Source organism: Quercus suber, unplaced genomic scaffold, assembly GCF_002906115.3.
Source record: "Quercus suber isolate HL8 unplaced genomic scaffold, Cork oak 2.0 scaffold_73, whole genome shotgun sequence".
In the NCBI taxonomy this organism is placed as follows: Eukaryota; Viridiplantae; Streptophyta; class Magnoliopsida; order Fagales; family Fagaceae; genus Quercus; species Quercus suber.
In genome coordinates this window covers 860,268-881,364 of record NW_027069538.1, presented here as the reverse complement: position 1 = coordinate 881,364, position 21,097 = coordinate 860,268, and the positions used below count along the sequence as shown (strand labels likewise).

Genomic DNA, 21,097 nt, shown 5'->3' with positions numbered 1-21,097 from the left:
TTTTATTGAGTCATGTTTGAATGACAATCTTAGTTGTGTTTGAACAACTTAGTATTCTTAGTTGTGTTTGAACAACTTAGTATTCTTAGTTGTGTTTGAACAGCTTTTTATTGAGTCATGCTTGAATGACGATTTATTTTGTGGTTGAACAACTTAGTATTTTTAGCTATGTTTAAACAAATTTTTATTGAGTCATGCTTGAATGACAATTTTAATTGTGTTTGAACAATTTAGTATTTTTAGCTGTATTTGAACAACTTTTTATTGAGTCATGCTTGAATGACGATTTTAGTTGTGTTTGAACAACTTAGTATTTTTAGCTGTATTTGAACAGCTTTTTATTAAGTCATGTTTGAATGATGATATTAGTTGTGTTTGAACAACTTAGCATTTTTAGATATGTTTGAATAGCTTTTTATTGAGTCACGTTTGAATGACGATGTTGCGCTGTACTTGTGACTTAGAGTTGTGGTATTGGAGTGTCTTTTAGGTTAACCATTTTTTTTGTTTTGTCTTGAATGACGATTATATTGGTTGTGTTTGAACAACTCTAATTTAGTCGACTTTGGTAGTTGTGTATCAACAACTTCGATGGCTATGACGCCATTGGCTGTGCGTGAATAGCTTTCGATTTGAAATCTTAATGACGGAGGTCCTGGGGACATCTCCTAAGGATGACTCCTAAGCATTGTACATGTTTTGATAGATCGTGGATAATCATTGATAAATATGCATGGATAATGCTTTCATGTATTATTGATCTTATGAATGATGAAATTAATGACTTTCATACATACTGATATGAAGATTAGGCAACTTGAAATGTAAAGCATTCCTTATCAGTCGTATTTCTTCAAGTGTTCTATGTTCCATGGTCGAGGCAGTTCCTGGCCATCTAAAGACTTTAGGTAGTAGGAGCCTTCTCTGGAATGATGAATTACTTTGTAAGGGCCTTCCCAGGCTGGTCCCAGTTTTCCTTGGGATGAGTCCTTTGTTGCTTGCGATACCTTTCTAAGGACGAGGTCTCCTGTGTTGAACCTTTTTACCTTAACCTTTCTGTTATAGCATCTGGCCATTGCTTCCTTGTGTTTGGCCATTCGCTTTATAGCTTCTTCTTTGACTCCATCAACTAGGTCCAGATTGCTGCTAAGCTCCTACTGATTCTTCCAGTCTTCATATGTTTTGACTCAGAAGCTTGTCAGTCCTACTTCCACAAGTATGATGGCCTTAGTGCCAAATGTCAATTTGAATGGCGTTTCTCCTGTTCGAACTCTTGTGGTCGTCCTATATGCCCAAAGGACATTTTGTAGTTCTTCATGTCATGCCTCCTTTACCCCTCCGAGCCTAGTTTTGACAATTTTGAGCAAGCTTCTATTCGTCACTTCTATTTGGCCGTTAGCCTGAGGGTGTCTTGGAGAAGAGTAGTAATTTTTGACTTCTAAGTCTTGGCAAAATTTTCGAAACTTAGGGTTGTCAAATTGCTTTCCATTTTCTGATATTATGACATGTGGGACTCCAAACTTGCAGATTATGTTTTTCCACACAGCTTGTGATTTTAGCCTTTGTTATTGTTGTCATTGGCTCTGCTTCTACCCATTTTGTGAAGTAATCGATTGCAATGATCATAAATCTGAGTTGCTTCTTCCTTAGAGGGAATGGACCCATAATATCAATTCCCCATTAGGCAAAGGGCTATGGTGAGGATATGTGCGTCATTGTCTCTCTTGGTCTTGTTTGGACATTTGTGAAGTGTTGACACTTGTCGCATGCTCTGATGATGTTGTATGCATATTTCTGTAGGGTTGGCTAGTAATATCCTGCTCTGAGCGCCTTTCCTGCCAAGGATCTTACCCCAACATGGTTTCCACAGATTCCCTCGTATATCTCGCGGAGCACATAATCTGCTTCTTCTGAACTAGCGCATCTTAGATGCAAGAATAAATATCCTTGTCTATACAGCACGTTGTCAATAATAACGAAGTGAGCTACTCTGATCTGTATCTTCCTTGCTTCTGTCTTATCTTCAGGGAGCCATCCTTCTTTCAAGTAATGGATAATAAGAGTCATCCACTCATCTTGTTCTTTTATCCTCAGAACTTATTCACCTTCTGTGCTTAGTCGCCCCCTTATCTCTATACATGGTTTGGAAGTTGCATTGTAGTCATTTGACGAGGCCAATCTTGCTAGGAAGTTAGCTTCTACATTTTTGGTTCTTGGGATTTGCACACAGTCTAGGCTGTCAAAGTGATATGAGAGTCTTTTGACGATCTTCAAGTACTTCTGCATCCTTTCTTCTTTGGCTTCATAATCTCCCTTCACTTGTCTGATTATTAGCTAAGAATCAGCTTGGACGATAAGTTTCTTTTCTCTTAAAGCCTTCTCTAGACGTAGTCCTGTTAGCAATGCTTCGTATTCTACCTCATTATTTGTTGCTGGGAACTGCAATCTGACTGCATACTTCAATGTTTCTTTTTCTGGAGATATGAGCACTACTCTTGCTCCTCCTACTTTCCTCGTGGCAGACCCATCTGTTTGCACCGTCCATGTTTCCATAGGAGGGTCTTCTTCCTTATAAGGGTAAGTGAACTCTCCAATAAAATCTGCTAGCACTTGGGATTTGATTGTTGCTCAGGGTTGATATTCGATGTCAAATTGGCCTAATTCAATTGCCTATTGAATGAGTCGTCCAGCTGCATCATCTTATTCATCATCTTTCTTATGGGTTGGTCTGTCATGACGACCATAGGGTGTGCTTGGAAATAAGAACAGAGCTTTCTAGAGGTAACCAATAATGCCAAAACTATCTTTTCCATCCTTGGGTAACTTGCCTCTGCTCCTTGGAATGTCTAGCTGGTATAATAAATTGGCTTTTGGACGTTCCCTTCTTTTCTAATTAGTGCTAAACTTATTGCAGTGTTGGATACTGCTAGGTAGATATACAGCTTCTCTCCCATCACTAAGGGACTTAACCCTGGTGGCTTCGTCAAGTAGTATTTCAATTTGACAAGAGCTTCCTCGCATTCATTAGTCCACTGAAAGGCCTTCTTCAATACCTTGAAGAATGGCATGTACTTGTCTGTTGTCCTAGAGACGAATCTGTTCAGAGCTGCAATCTTTCTTGTCAAGCTCTCCACCTTCTTCATTGTTTTTGGTGACTTGACCTCAATTATTACTTTTACTTTGTTTGGGTTTGCCTCTATACATCATTGGGAGACCATGAATCTCAAAAATTTCCCTAAAGTAATAGTAAAAACACACTTTATAGGGTTTAATTTCATATTGTACTTACATAGTGTGCTAAAGGTCTTTTTTAGGTCGTCCAAATGGTTGGCATCATCCTTACTTTCACTAGCACATCATCCATGTACACCTCTACATTCCTTCCAATCTGGTGAGGGAGCATACGGTGCACCAATCTTTGGTAGGTGGCTCCTGCATTCTTCAGTCCAAAGGGCATAACTTTGTAGCAGTACAACCCTTGGCTGGTGACGAACAAGGTCTTCTCTTGATCGTCTTTGTCCATAAGAATCTAGTTGTATCTAGAAAATGCATCCATGAAACTCAAGAGCTTGTGTCCAGCAGTTGAGTCTACTAGCCAATCAATCATTAGCAAGGGGAAGCTATATTTTGGGCAGTCCTTATTTGGGTCTGTGAAGTTGACACACATTGCTCTTCGTTCATAGCCATTCACGTGTAAGTGTGAGAGACCATGAAAATTAGGCCTTTCAAAAAAGAGAGATTCTTGGAGTGCTTTTTAGGGCACCTCTCTTTTTCGATAAGTGGTATCGAGTCACCACTTATTTTTATTATAAAAAAAAATTAAAATAAAAAACTAAATACATGACTGAATTATTCTCTTCATTGATTGAATAAAAAATTACATATTTAAAAAAGCTTGAAAACTATATAGCTTTGGGTCCTAGTTACAAACTACCAAATAATTACATGGCTTTTTGTCCTAGTTACATTCTACCCAAAATAAAAAGTAAAGATAAGGCTTAGATCTACTTAACCAAAGACCTAAATCTGGAGACTAGGTTATGGAATGGGAAGGTGTTAGGCACCCATTCCGCCTAGACAGAGTATGGCCTTCTAGACTCTTATAACCAATGTAACTTTTTATGCATGTCATGAATGATATGTTGAACATGTGATACCAAAATTAAATCACACAAATTTATTTCTAAGTGAAGTCTCTTCTTTTGAAAAGAATCAGATATGTTTTGATTGTTAAAAAAAATTGATTTTAATTTGTCAAAATACCAGATCTGTTTTGTGGTATGTGGAGAAAAGTGGTTTTTGAAGATAAAAAATTCAGATCTGTGTTTATCACATAAAATAAAGTCTTTTGATTTGAAAAATATCATATATGTTTTTAAGAACTAAAAAAAAGGTTTTTTGGTTTGTAAAAGATTAGATCTATTTTGTGATAATAATTAAAAAAAAAAAAAGAAGGTTTTTGACAATAGAAAAATCAAATCTGTTTTTTATATGTTTTAAAAGGATGAAAAAAAAATTTAAGAAGAAAGTTTCACTCATAATTTAAATTCATGCAACATGAATTGTATAAAACAAACACAAACACAAACACAAACACAACCATGTTTTATCTTTTTCTTTATTTCAAAAATCTGCATGCATTAAAAAATTAGGTCTGTATCTAAGGAAGATCTGTTCGGATTTGCATCTAATGAAGACACAAACCAGTTTTGATTAAGAAAAATCCAGATCTACATCTAAGGAATATGCAGATTTGTTTTATTTTGAAGAAAAATTCAGATCCACATCTTAAGAAGATACAGATTTGTTTTATTTTGAAGACAAAGAGTTAATTACATGCAGATCTTTAAAACTAAGAAACATATTATAGGAACAATAAAGGAATTAAGAACATATTTTTGTAAACTAAATTAACAAGGTAGAATATGAATATTTGAAACAATCAAACATGTATCATCATGATAAGAGAAGCATAAAAACAAAAGGGTTAGAAAGCAACCTCTTGCATGGAGCACTTCTTGTTCTTGAGAGGATGTTTTAGGGTTCAAAGAAATTTATGCAATTATCTTTGAAACCTAAAGCCCCTAGCTTCAGTCTCTATTTAGGTGGTTCAGTCTCTATTTATAGAGGCTAGAAGACTCTAAAAAATAGGCATGAATGATTACGATGTGAATCCGGACACATCCTTTTGTGAAAAGATTGAAAACAGTGTGCCATATCGTCACCCGAAGGCCATTGGGCCAAAGCCCAAAAGGGGGGAATTCGACCCTTTTAGAGCGCCATTTGGCTCTTGGACACCGAACGCTCTTTCGTGTTCAGGTGCCATTTGGACTTCTCTTCTAAGGTTTTTTGCCAGGTCCTTTTACCTAGACGCGTTTTCATCCTTTGTCTATAATTTTTTTATCTCTTTTCTGGATAATTTAGGCTTTTTAAGAACAATTATCTTGTAGATAAATATCCTAAAATAAATCTTGATAAAGTTTAGATTATCCACAATTTTATTGTTATCCAATCATCCCTTTATTCCTATGCATGCATCCTTATTTTAAACACTAATTATCAACCAATCAAAAAATTATTTAATTAATTTTAATTACTTAACCAATTAGAATTAATTTAAATTAATCATGTGTGGTTGACTCTACCTAGACACAATGCATGTTGACTGTGAAAACTTGATCATGTGATATCTTTCGATTCGATGGTTTGATTTAGAAACTGGATACACTGCTATGATCGTTAGAACCCCAAGATCATTTTTATGGTATGCAATGAATTAATTGATGTATGCAATGCAAAGAAAAATTGATGCAGGTAATGCAAGAACAAATTGATGCATGTAATGCAATCATGATTTTTAGGGTACGTGGATCGTCATTCAAGTCATTCTCCTTTATTAAATAATGGGTGCAAAATTAAGTGTCTATAGTTAGGTCCAAATTCAACCACTTATGCATTCTCCCATAGCTTAATGGTGTTATGTACACAGGTACCATATGATCATGAGTATCAATGTGATGTTGAGCTATTTCGGGGTTAATTTTGGGCATATCTTCATAGGACCATGCAAACACCTCTTGAAATTTAGTGAGGAGCTCTTCAAGATCATTTCTTTCTTTTTCATTTAGAGTTAAGACAATTTTAATTAAGTGCAGATTCTAATTATTGCCTAAATTAATAGTTTCAAGAGTTGGTTCCATAGGTTCTATTTTCTTTTCCAATTGTTTATTAATTTCATTTTCAAATTCATTTGAATTATTTAAATGCAGAATTTCAATGTTATGGGACACATGAAAGTAAGCCAAGTCAAAATTCATCTTATTGAAAATATTGAAAAGTAAATTGGAACCTGGATTACAAAACTTTTTCCCTATGTTTTCATAAAACCCAACCCAAGTCCAATTATTAATGAGCCCCACAGTAGACGTGATGAATTTGGAAGAATCACTTGGCTCTTCATTGGTGATGGCGAACACTTCCCTACTCGTCTTCATCATGGTCTTCATTGCATTAGCATCCATGTAGTTCACCTAATCGACCTCTTCTTATATTTCTTTGATCACTATAGTAGGTTTCTCCTTAAAGGTGAGCTTTTCATTAAAGAACATTTCTCAACCCAGATACACCTTTCCATTCTTATCTACCCAAGGTTTGGGGAAGCCACAATAATGGAAGTTTTCCCCTTCCTTCATAAAGTTCCCATTGAAAGTGCCAAGTATATTCTTGATTTTGTCGCAGCCTTCAAAGAATCCTAAAACTTCCCTAGTTACTTGAGTGTTGACATTAGGGAACTCGACTACCCCTTTTCCTTATTTTCCAAGGCCTATACTAGGCATGTATCCCATGTTCTTCATCATTGCAATCACCTCATGGGTACAATATGGGAATAAGTCGGTAGCACCCCTTTCATCCTCCAACCCATATTCAGCCATGTTTACAAACTTGAAGCCACTCATTTGAAGTTCACTTCTTGCTTCCTCAAGTCCATAAATTGGTGCTAGAATTTCACCATCTCCAAGCACTAGGATAATCCCTCTTTTCCATGGGATCTTCATCTTTTGGTTTAGTGAGGAGGGGATTTCCCCACTGGGGTGAAGCTAAGCTCTTCCTAAGAGAAGGTTGTAATTTGGGGTGATGTTCATGACATGAAACTCCACAATGATTTCTGTTAGCCCAATCTTGCAAGGAGCCTTGAAAGTACCTTTGACCTTCCTTGAAGTATTGTCATATGCCCTTATTGTCAAGAGAGAAGGGACGATAGTCTCCATATCTAGGCCAATAGTGAGGGCGGTCCTAAAAGGATAAACATTCAGAGTGGACCCATTGTTAATAAGTACCATTGGGACCTTAGCAGCCATGCATTCAACGGTGATTTGTAAGGGCCTAGTGTGAGTAGCTCCTTCGAGAAGGAGATCTTCATCAAAAAAGGCAAGAGGGGGTATGAGTAACCCTTGATTCCCATGAGAAACAAAAATTCTTGTGGTGTAGTTTCTATAGGCACTTCTTTCCCATTCAAGGCATCTAAGAGAGCCTTACGATGCTTTTGAAAGGCCATGAGTAAGCCCCATACAGACACATGAGCTTGGGTCTTCTTCAATTGCATTAAGACCCTATCTTCTTCTTCTTTGTCTTCTTTTCCTTTAGGTTCCATGGGCTTGGACCCTTCCCTTAAATCTCTAGCAGGATGATCATTTTCCAAAAAGGATGGTTTGTAGTGCTTCCCACTTCTAGTGATATTTGCTACATTGTCCTTCAAGACCATTTTCTTTAATTCCGTCACTCTTTTGGGAAGTATTCCTCACACTACTACTACTTCCTTTAAGACTTCATCTTCTTCATCCCATATTCCTTGAACTTCCACAGCATTGATATTGACATTTGTAGTTTCTATCAACTTTGAGTAATCCCATTCAATCTCATCTATTTGCACCCAATTTTGACATGGTGGAGGAGCCTTACGGTAATCAGGCAAATGGTTCTTTCTAATGTTGGGATTGATAGGCCAAGAATGTATTGACCCCTTGTGATGAATTAACCAATTAATTAGCCAAAATAATTAATTAATTCAATTAGCGTGCAATAAGTGTGGTAGCACAAACAAATCACCAACTAAGTTAAATTGTAGTGGTAAATAAATTGACAAGGTGATTTATTTACGAATGGAGGAAAACCTACATGACAAAAACCCCATTGGATGATTTTAAGGTCATTACTTCTGAGAATTCACTATTATCACAACAAGTGGTTACAAGTAAAGGAATCTTAGTACCTTATACCAATCTACAGTTGAACTCTTACCCCAATACCCAATCGGAGTTGTTCTGTAGTGAAAATCTCTCATTTTCAATGCACGACTCCTAGTACGTGACTAACCAATTTAATACGGGGATCCAATACGCGGCTTACTCACCAACTTGAGAAAGATGTTGGCTGTAAAGTTATTCAGTTCATCAACACGATGAAGATCATGAAGCTCCTTGGTTACAAAAACCTACGATGTACAAGTACAGTAACTTCTTGAATAGAAAGATGAACTAGGGCATATGTCTCTGGTTCATAATATGCTTGTGAAAAACTTTTGCATTGAGTTGTATCAGTTGTGATGGCCCTTAAAACAATCCTTATATATGTTTAAGGTTGTAGAAAAGAAAGTCCAAACATCTATTCACGGATTGGAGTGAAATCAGATTTGAAAAACTCATTTTCATAAACTTTGACAGATAACCTATCTGTCGAGCAGCTGTAGAGCATCGGGCTTAAACAGCCTTTTAAACCTTGATAGATACTAATTGTCGAGTTTTAAAATTCAGCACTTCTTCACTTGTTTCTTGGACAAACTTGCATGGCTTTAACACTTGAACTTGAAACCTTGTTCCTTGAAGCATTAAACATATCTTAGATCTACCAAATTATAAGTAAAGTGCGTTTTGTCAAAGGATTAGCCAATTCTATATTGACTTATGTTCCTAACATGATTCACATATGTAATAATAAGGTTTGGGGATAATGTTGGGATTTGGGAGGGTTCCATTGTATCTCATGTCTAAGGTGGAAGCAATTGTCGGTTTTCTAGTTATTTTTTTGGTGGTAATGGCAATATTCATTTAGGTTCCAAGTGGGAGGTATGTGATTAGGCATGGGTGTAAAGTCTAAAGGTTTGATGAATCCTTTGGAGGATAGCTTTTCATATGCTTAGGTAAAGGTCATTCCTAAGTCGGAGAATTCTTGGCAAGCTTTTTTTAGGTAGGCTAGCGTTTGTTGGGATATGATGGCGCTCACATTTACGGGATTGGGTGCTTTAGTGGTGGTTGCCCCCTCCATATGTTTTCTTGGTCGGAGGCTTACTTTCACCTTTCTTTAATTGCCCATTGTTGATAACATCTTCAATTCTTGTTACACAATCACATAATTCTCTAAATGAGCTAATAGGCGATGACAAAAGCCTACTATTATAAGTTGGAAGCAAGTTCTTGATGATCATGTTGATTTGGTCCTTCTCATTTGGCCTATTGACCATTCTAGTCACCTTGGTCTTCCATCTAGTTATGTATTCGGAAAATATCCCTTCTACACCTTGTTTGGTAGTCTCCAAATCCCTTTGAGTCACATCAATCATGGTGTTAAAGATGAATTGGTCCACAAACAACTCCACTAGTTCATCCCACACCTTAGTTTTGCTTGGATCAAGGCAATAGTACCACCTTGATGTACCTCCCGTAAGTGAGAGGGGAAATGTATGCAAAGTTTGCTTTTCACCTAGCCCATTCATTTCAGCGATGCTTAGGTATCTTCTTACATGGTTCTTTGGATATCCAGTCCCATTAAACTTTTCTGCATCAGAAATCTTGAACTTGGGAGGCAATGCAATAGGAGCTTTTGAACTCATTCCCTCCATGTTATAGAGGTAATCATCCATCCATTCTGCCTTGCGGAAGGCGAGTTGCATTTTCTCCTATTTTTTCCCTCGTAGCTATGGTTTTCGCAGTGAGCTTCTCAAATTGCACATTCTTTTCATATTCCACCTTGTCCTTTTCATCCCATTTTTCCTCTTCCTCCTCATCGTCATTGATTTCCACATATGAAGGCTTCTTGAGCTTAGATTCCTCCAACCTAGTGAGATACCCTCCCATTTTCTTAAGGGCCTCTCCATGTTCATCCAATACCTTAAGGATCTTTTGTGCCATTGAGTCTTCCACAGAGGTAGTTATTATTTCTTCTTGGTGTGTGTCCTCAATCTTGATCAAGCTCTTTCCTTTCTCTCAAATCCAAATGGGAGTGGGAACGTGTTTTCTTAACTTTGATGGTGCAATGATGCCAAGAAGCCGCATTTTCATTAAGTCCATGTCCCAATTAAAGGTTTTTTATTTTATTTTAAAATCTTTTTAGATGTCGTTGGAAAATTTTTAAGTTCATTTTAATGAAGGCCTAGTTATAATATCACTCCCTTCCCTCTCATGGATTTTTACCCCTTGTTTCGTTGGGCTTCGGTCCATTTACAATCAAGCTCTCATCTTTCTCTCATGGGCTTTCATTAGAATGCACTTAGAAATTTTCAACCCTTTGTCTTAATCATGGGCTTACAATATATTCATCGCCTTTGGGCTTTTCATCATTTTTTTCATCGATGTGGGACTCATTACACACCTACACACATCACACAATCAATCAAATTGGGGTATCACAATAAAAATATATAAGCAGTTTTAATGACTCAAAATAGTTCAAATACTCAAACATTTTCAAAATCACATATATAGTTTTAAGGACTCAAAATATTTCAAATGTTTAAATATAATTCATATTCTTAACAATCTTATGACTATGGTTATGCTATATTGCCGTGACTAGGCATCAGAATACCAATGAATAACCCATATTAGTTTGGGTATCAGAATATCAATGAATAACCCCAATTGGTTTGGGTATCAGAGTATCAATGAAGAACCTCCACTGGTTGGGTATCAGTGTTCCAACGAATAACCCCATTGGTTTGGGTATCAGAATCAATTCATAGTCAGATTGTCCATAATCATATATATGAAATCATAGTTTCTAACAAAAATATATCTTATTCAAATACATATATAATCATATATTCAATATTCAAATATATTTGTGATATTTCTATATTCTTTAATTTAAATCAATATAGCTAAAAAAACAATTAAATATAATAAATCTTATATTTAGTACTCATATATATTTGTGAAAATTCTTTATTCTTTACTTTGAATCAATATAGCTAAAAACAATTAAATAAAATACATCATATATTCAATAATCAAATATATTTGTGATAATTCTTTAATTGAAATCAGTAATACAATAGAAATAAAATTGTAACAACTGTAAACAATTTTCAGTAGTTAAAATTACGCAAAATAAAACAAATTAGGATAAGGTTACTTGCCTCAATCCAAAGCCTATTAAAAAATCCTTGCAGTTTCCCAAGACCAATCCCATGTAAACCTTTTAGCAAACTAAATAAAGAATTTACTTCAAACAAGTTTGTCACTTAGATCCTTGTGATGGAAATAAAGATAAATGCAGCGGAAATTAAGTTTTAAACGGATCTACTTCATTCGATATTGGTAACACGTACTAAGTAAATTTCAGAATTTGAAAACAAGATATCGTACCTTGAAACGGTGAATTTCAAAACAAAAATTGAAGCACTTGGGACTACTTTTAATCTTCACTCCAATTCCACTAACGCCCAAGATGTGTGGTCTCTCAATTGGTAACAAATGGATGACTAGTGAGTGACAAAAACTCACATGCACACCATTTCACAATGATGTTTCTTGCATATGAAAATCTGAACGTTTTTCCCTTTGTATCTAAATAATTTATCTAATTGGGCTGGCCTTTTGGGCCTTCCCAATTGGGCTTAAATGTGTGGCTTGAAGTAGGACCAAAAGGGACCAATAAGACACTAGCTCCAATGGGCCTTGGGCTTTTCTGTTAACTCTTGACAAGTCCAAAGTTACCATTAACTATATTTAATACCACTATATAAATATAGTTGCACTCTAGGTCTTATCTATAAATTATATCCCATGACTTTATTATACATGCAACCCCTTCATAAAATATTCGTAGTAGTACAAAGTCATTAATGTAGACTGTCACTTTGTAAATTACTACATCTTGATGCTTGAGTACTCGGTTTAATCCTTTAAGTTATTCATCATATATTTATGAAAATTAATTTCATAAATATATACTTTAGTAACTATTTACTAAAGTGGTTAGGCCTAACTCTCTGAATAACAAACCCATTAAACTTATTTCAAGAGAATATTTTATATCTCTGTTAAGAGACTATGAATTCCATCTTGAGAATATATGTTCCATCAACACTAAATGTGGCTGCCCAATATACTAAGGTTTTGACCGTTACTTTAGATCTCACTCCTGATATATCAAAGCAACCTACACCTTATGATTAGGTCCATTATTCTCTCAGGATTAAGAGTTCATGCAAATGTAAGTCGTGAGATTTATTATTCATTTGACAGTCTTTAGGAGAATAATAAATCTCACAGCGGTCCAGTTCAATATGTCTTAACTCTTAAAACATATTAACACATCAACCAGAAGTCACCACTTCCATGATCAAGACAAATCATCATGATTGATATGTTATAGTCTTTGCAGATGAAAAGCCCAATTTCATCACTGACTACAAATTATAATTCTGAGTTTACAAAGAACTTGTGATTTATATCTTCTGTGACTTTTCACATAAATCACATACTATGCATCTCATGGACCAAATGATAATGTCCTAATATTCATGTTACCATTATTTCAGATAATAATAAAACAAATTCATTAAACACAATATTAAGTTATACATAATGTCATACGCAATGTCAAACTTAATATCATACATAGCATCATACAATAGGATTTAAGGGCACTAATCCTAACACCTTGGACCTCAAATCTCAATGCCATCCAACACCATAGAGACAACAAAGCAAAGATGCTTTACACGTGAAAAGACTAAATCCTTGAAAACCTTCAAATAATTGGTATTGACTTTAGCTTTTATCTATCAATAAGGAACCTTAATGACAAGTTAGTATTGCCCATAGTGGCCAACACACATCTAGTTACGTTGCCCTCAATAAGAATCATGGAATAAAAGTGATGTGCTTTCAGTGGTGAAATTTTTCTTAACTGGACATATATTGGTTGGCTTTTTAGATAGGAGAAAAGTTGAGGAGGGGGGGGGGGGTTGGATGGCAACTCCTCTTAGAAAATCTTTAGGCATAAAAAGCAAAATCCTTAGGGTGGTTAGGGTTTACATGATACAATTAGGGTATAAATATTGCTAACTTCAATATCAGAAATTACTAAATTACCCCTAAAAATAAATCTCCTTTTTATTTATTTTTGGAACCGGGTATTACAATCTCCCCCACTTATAAGAATTCAGTCCTTTTAATTCATCACAAAATGAACCAATTTATCATGTTTCCACTACACTACTCTAAAGCCACAATTGTATCGATCTATACAAATTTATCACTCATCACCATAGTTCAAGACTATTTCACAACATATGCGTAGACTTTTCCTTCCCAATATTTTTAAAATAAAAAAAAAAAATTCCAAAGCAAATGGAGCCATGATGCTTCCCTGCATAATACAATACCACTATAAAATCTCTTACTCAATTGTTTAAGAACAACCATATTACGAACAATATAAGATTCTTTAAAGATATACATATCTCTAGTCTAAATAGCTTTCTAAGTTCCTTTCAATATGAATAAAAGTTCCAAGGCCCATTCATTTAGATTACCCCAATAACTGATTTTCCATCAATTATTAATTTCAACAAAATTCCAAGGCCTAATTAGTCTCCAAAAATTACAACAAGGGAAATCCACAATTTTGAGATTCACCATAGACCATTGAATGCTAGCATCCATTTAATTCTATACCTCAAAATTAAGTAGTGCATCCAAAGTTCCAATCCTTCCTAAGTTCAAAAGTAATTTACAAAATATGCATATATCACTATATCTTTTCTTCCTCAAGTTTTGTAAGAAAAAGAAATTTCAAAATCTCCATAAATAATCAATTGAGCATTGATATAAGGTCTTTCATACAACCTCTATCTTAACCATAATTTATCTTCTCAAATAAGCAACATTTATTCACCTTTAATCTCCAATTGGGTTGGAACTCATTGAAGAGTTGGGTTCCTTATAATTACATTGCCTATTATGAAAACAAATCTCTAGGTATAAATCTGCTAGAAGGGAATAGTCCATGAAGTATCTCAACCCCTTTTTTTTTTTTTTTACCTTGCAAATAATACTCCCAGCAATCTAGAACTTGAGAGTACACTGCAATTTATAATCACTAACCATCTGCCAATATAAAACAAAAGGTACAAAAATTGACTATAATTCAAATTGTAATAGTCTTTCAAAATAAACTCTCTTGCCATCCCAAATCCAATATCCAATCAAAAATATGGTTCACTAATCCAATTCAGTACTACCATGTACTTGTGTTCTATCCACTTCATTTTCTATTGAGCTAATTCATTAACTTTTATCAGTTAAGTTCAAAGAATTACATTTCTGGCATCAAAACTTATTTGCCCAGGATATTAAACAATCCTATAAGTCCATAGAAAGAAATTGAGAACCCCAAACTTCTAAGCAACTGAATATGTCTCAAAAACATTTAGGGACTACCTCACACATAAATTAGGCTATGGCAATCCAGGTAGGTCAACCCTAACAAGAACAATGATCTAAAAGAAGGTTAGTCCTTAACATTAGAATCCAAGAAAGTCCATCGATATATTACTGAATCCTTTAAACACCCTCAGAATTTATAAAATAACATATAATATAATGTGAACTACAATAACCACAAATTAACTTTTCCTTCACACTACGAACTTTCTATTAATTTCCTTACTCCATATTGTTGGGAAATTTAGACCCCGATTGATAGAATTAATAAGTTTTAAATCTAAGTTGTTAATTAGATTTATTATGAATAAAATTTGTTAAAACAAACAAACATCAATATCATGTCAAAATCATACAGCAGAAAAATAAATAAGACAAGATATTATGACCCAGGAAAACTAATGAAACAAACTAGTTTCACAGTAAAAAACCTAGGGGGAAACCTTCCCGAAAAGAAGTCCACTATAGTAAAGAGAAGTTCTAGATTTAGTACAAAACCTTTGTTCCTAGACTTTACAATCAACATAGATGAACTTACAACAAAAACCTTTTACCGCTTCAGAACCTCTAAACTCTTAAATATATAAATGCCACCCTTTGATGCACGAATCCCAGTATGTGACTAACCAATTGTGCGGATCTCAGTACGCGACTTAATCACCAACTAGAAGAAGATTGTTAACTGCAAAGCTCTTCACTTCATCAACAATAAAGATCAAGAAGCACTTGGTTACAAAACTCTAAGGTGCAAAGATGTAGTATCTTCTTTCAGAGAGAATAATGCATCGGTCACCTTTTGCATATGTTCTCTTTTTATTCTCTTATGTGACGGCTTCTAAAATAAGCCTTATATAGGTCAAGGGTTGTGAGAAAAGAAACCCTACACAAACACAAAAACATGGGCCGAAAATCAGTTTTGGAAATTTGAATTTCGTAAGGCTCAGTAATTCTCGATCGATTGAAGAAGTGTCAAGGAGGTGTCGAGGGGATAGGAGCTTTCTTGATCGATCCACCAACTGTTAAGAAGTTATGGAGATTGCGATAAGAAGAAGTTGAAAATCTCGATAGATAGCCTAGTTGTCAAGAGGTGTCGAGCAGCTATCGAGCTTTAATGACAGACACTTTTTAGACTTGAATCTTGGACAGACTTGCGTGGCCTCAACACTTGATCTTGAAACACAGTTTCTTGAAGTATTAAACACATCCTAGATCTACCAAATTACAAGTAAAACGCGTTTTGTCAAAGGATTAACTAACTACATAAAATATTGACATACGTTCCTAACAAGTGAATCATATATGTCCTAACAATCTTCCCATTTGGCAATCTGTGACAAAACCACAACAAACAAATGAGCATATGAGAGAAGTCATAAATCACTCAACTCATATCCACTTGTTGAATATAATAAAATCTATATTAACACAAACTCTTGAAAAAGTTTGCAAGAAGAGAGTTTATGGCAAGTAGACTTTGACAACTTGTATTTCTAAAACACTTTAAACAAAACTCATCAAGGTAACTTTGTGTGAAATAGAAATAATTGATTGCATACATGTAATAAGAAGCATGTGCATAAAGAGAGAAAAGAAACAACACATGCAAAGGTAGGTGAAGAATGCATACATCAACATATAAAGAATATAAGTATAATGTATATCAATAATGGTCACAAGACCCAAGATACAAGAAGAAGGAGGTAAACACTCCCCCTAACAAAATGAAACATAACTCCCCCTTACAAAGGCATGTATTTCTCCCCCTAACATGTAAAATCTTAAAAAAGAAACCACATATTCTCTACAATTTCTCCCCTTTTTTTGTTATGATTGATAAAGGGCACAAGAACCTAGAAAGCTTTACTTGAGAAACATAAAGATGATCAAAGGGGCATAAGAAATTCATTTAAATGCATGAATGTGATGAAACAAGATGTCATGGATGATAAGATAATAGAAGGATGTAAAACATGTGAAGAACAAATCTCTTAACACATAGATCTCAAAACACACACACACACACACACACACACACACTAAACAAGTCTAACCAATTTTATATTTCAAAAACAAGTCAAGACAATTTAGTGAGCATACATTAACACATGTAAAACCTTGTGATGGCCAAATCACATTGTATCTACACATGTATCAAGAGTAGTAAAGAATATTGCGTGTTGTGTGTGAAAAACATCGCAAGATTGCATATGTGTATACATGTTATGACGATTTGAGATATGAAAAAATTATTTTAACTTACACATAATCATAACTGTTTGATGGGGACTATCACTTTCGGAGTACATCTTATAACTCCCATATCTCCTAGAATACACGCTTGCAATAATATTTAAAAGCACTTTGATTCTTTTTGCTTTTCATTTTCCGTTGCATATTTTTTTTAAGCAAATCATGCATAGGTATATAAGAGATAGAAAAGAAATACCTAATTACGTTAAGCATTTGACATTCCAATTTTGCTATGCCGAAGCACACAAATGTCATTGACTTTGCACTTTTGCTATGCCGAAACATACAAATGTCATTTCATGATTGGTGGGCAACAGTGGTGAGATGGTTATTTATGCATTTCTCTTAGGATTTTCTAGTCCTTCTCGTCAAAAAGAGTGATATGGGTGTTAAGTACAAGAGATTACTTAATCTTACTCATCACAAACAAGAGTCACAAAACTCACTTGCTTAGTTGTGCATAGAGATGTTCATCTAAGTTACAAAAGATACAAAGTTTAGAAAACTTTGTTTCAATGGCCATCCAAGGTACACAAGTACCAATGTACACAAACACATACTGTTTTTGTATTTTTCTGATTTTTCCTTTTTATTTTTATTTAAAAAAAAACTAAACAATCAAATAAAAATAGACAAACAACATGAAAGCAAAAAGAAAGATGCATATGCATGAAGGCATGATAGAAGGGTGCAAATGCAAGAAAGCATGATTCCAAAAGCAGATAAGAAATCAAGTAAAGAGAGTCCTACTTTAGATAGAAAGAATTAAAGCAGAGTACAAACAGAAAAGAGAATTAAGTTTTAGGCTCCCTTCTTACCCACACAGCACGAGTCTTTGGCCGTGAAGATGAAAAGACACGTGTCCTAGTATGTCTACTAAAGGACATAGAAGAATTAAAATTCTCTTGAAATTGAGTTAAAAAGCTCAAAACTTTTAATAACTCTCCAAACAAAGGTATAGGTCATTGAGAGAAAACCTGTGACCGTTTGGACAATTGCTTATGAGAATATAACTTAAAGCAATTAGGACGAGTGTATCCAGAAACACCACAATGGTGACAAACATGAGCGATTTTAGAGCTACTCAGCTTCCTAGAAGGAGGTCTAACCTTAGAGGTTGATAGAGACCTCAACTCAGGACAATTTGGCCTAATATGACCAACAATATGACAATGATGACAAATGGGGACAAATTCAGATTTATCATTCAACCTAGGAGGAGTTTTAGACATAGGTTTAGAAACTTTAGCATTAACATCAGATTTTTTACCTTTGTTTATCCTAGCAATATTAGCCTTCAACTCTTGATTATTCCTTTTAAATGGAGGAATATAAAAATCCTTTTCTTTTGAGATAGGATCAACAAGAAGTTTGACACTAGTTAATTTTTCAACTTTAGTTTAAGATTCAACTAGTTGCTCTTCCAAACTTTTAATTTTGTCCACCTGAGATGAAAATTGATTTTTAAAATTCTCATTTAAATTATTGGCTTCATCTAATTTTGCAATAAAATCATCTTTTTCAAGCTTTATCTTTTTAAATTTAGCTTTTAATTTTGTAGAATATTCAAGAGATTTAATACAAAAATTATAAAACTTGCAATAGGCATCTTGAATATCATCATCATCATTCAACACAAGATCATGCACATCAAAACAATCAAGAGATTCCATGACAACGGGGGTCAAGGATCACACTCAGGAAATTAATCCAATTAAAGTGTACCTGCTCTGATACCACGTGTTGGAAAATTTAGACCCCAGTTGATAGAATCAAAAAGTTTTAAACCAAGTTGTTAATTAGATTTATTATGAATAAAACTTCTTAAAACAAACAAACATCAATATTATGTCAAAATCATGGCTAAGTGCTATATCCTAGGATCTATTTCAAATGTTCTATAGTATCAAATGCAAGATGTGCAACTAGTTCTAAACATTATGTTAAGTTTGAAGGAGATGTTTGGTGAGCAAGGTTGTTCAGCTAAGGAAAACACTATGAGGCTTATCCTAAATACCGAAATGGCTCAAGGGACTCCAGTAAGAGAGCATTGTCTTAAGATGATCTCTTATCTGAATACATTGGAGGTTTTAGGTGTCGACATTGATGGAGAATCCCAAGCAAATATGATACTCCAATCCTTGCCAGAATCATTCAAAGAATTGAGACATAATTATAATATGAAAAAAAAAAAAGATTTATATCTTGTCTGAATTAATGAATGAATTAGTGCTGTGGAAGGCATCTTTGGGACAACCAGTGTTGATACTATATGGTTAAAGCTTCCTCTTTAAAGCCTAAGTTGAAAGGCAAGGGTGGTAAGAAGAAGAAGGAATTCAGCAAAAAATATGGTAAATAGCTTGCCATAGGAATTGCCAATAAGGGAAAGAAAAAGGTAAATGACTATACCAGAGGAAAATATTTCCATTGTGATGAGAAAGGTCATTAGAAGAGGAATTGTCTGAAATTCATAGTTGGCAAGAATAAAGGTGTGATGAGATCATTTCTTCTTGAAAATTTTTTGGTATATAATCCCATTGATTCCTGGTGTATGGATTCAGGTTGTACTAATCATATCTGCAATACTTTGCAGGGATTCCAGGAGACCAAAAGGCTAAATGAAGGGGAATTATTTCTTACTTTGGCTGATGGGAGCAAAATTCTAGTTGTAGTTGTTGGAGTGTTTAATTTATGCTTTGATTCTAGGGTTTTAATATTGGAAGACTGCTTATGTGTACCTAATGTTCGTAGGAATTTAATTTCTGCAACTTATTTAGGTAGACATGAATATTGTGTTATCTTGAAAGACAAAGTTGTAATAAAGAAGGATAAAATGTTTATCTGTTCTGGCAATATTGTTGATGGTCTTTTTATTATAACTCCTGATAAGCATGAATTGTACAATTCTAAATTAGATAATAATTCACAAGTAAAATCATCAAAGAGAAAGTTTCCTTCTACTAGTGATGCATATCTTTGGCATTTGCATTTGGGTCATATTAATTCAAACATGATCCAAAGGTTGGTGAAAGATAGGCTTTTAGAACCATTAGATTTTAATGAATTCCTAGTCTATGAATCCTGCTTGGAAGGTAAAATGACGAAAAGGCCTTTTAATACAAAAGGATATAGAGCTAAAGATTTGCTAGAACTAGTACATTTAGATGTGTGTGGTCCAATGTCCATCCAAGCAGGAGGTGGCAATGAGTATTTCATTACTTTCACTAATGATTACTCTAGATTTGGTTATGTGTATCTAATGAAACGGAAGTCCGAAACTTTTGAAAAGTTCAAAGAGTTTATGGCTGAAGTTGAGAATCAATTAGTAAACACATAAAGGCCATTCGATCTGATTGTAGTGGTGAATACCTTCTTGGGGATTTCAAGGATTACTTAATTGAAAATGGGATTATATCCTAGTTGACTGCACCTGGAACACCACAACAAAATGGTGTAGCAGAAAGGAGGAATAGGACTCTTTTAGATATGGTTAGATCCATGTTGAGTTATTCAACTCTGCCAATTTCTTTTTGGGGGTATGCCTTAGGTACAATAATGCATCTTTTCAATTTAGTTCCATCAAAATCTATTCCTAAAACACCCATGGAATTGTGGAGTGGGCGCAAGCCTAGTATAAGATACCTCCACATTTGGGGTTGTCCAACACATGTGCTAAAAGGAAAGCTTGATAAACTGGAACCAAAGTCAGAAGTATATTTGCTTGTGGGTTATCCAAAAGAAACTAAAGGTTATTTATTCTATAGCCGTAATGATAACAAAGTGTTTGTTAGTACAAATGCCAAAATTTTGGAATATGACTATATGAATAATTTTACTCCTAAAAGTAGAGTTGTCTTAGCTAAAATGAATGAACTTGTAATTGAACAATCAATAGATGAAACTAGGAATGATGTGGTTGTATTAGATACACTATAAGATATTACTCATGAGATGACTAGTACACAATATCCTCATCGTAATGGGAGGATTATTAGGCCACTTGTAAGATTTATAGGTCTGGGAGAAACTTATGAAGCTATCTCAGAAGAGGTTGAATCTAATCCTTACACTTATGAAGAGGCAATGATAGATATAGGTGCACATCATTGGGTCAAAACTAT

At 34.6% G+C, this 21,097-nt stretch overlaps 1 protein-coding gene across 1 annotated transcript; it reads right to left on the bottom strand.

Moving 5' to 3' along the window:
• Window positions 1-9,298: 9,298 nt before the first annotated feature.
• LOC112009374 (uncharacterized) lies at window positions 9,299-9,895 on the bottom strand. The gene has a single exon (XM_024041710.1). It carries the CDS (start codon window positions 9,893-9,895, stop codon window positions 9,299-9,301), a length of 597 nt encoding a protein of 198 aa, XP_023897478.1.
• Window positions 9,896-21,097: the final 11,202 nt, after the last annotated feature.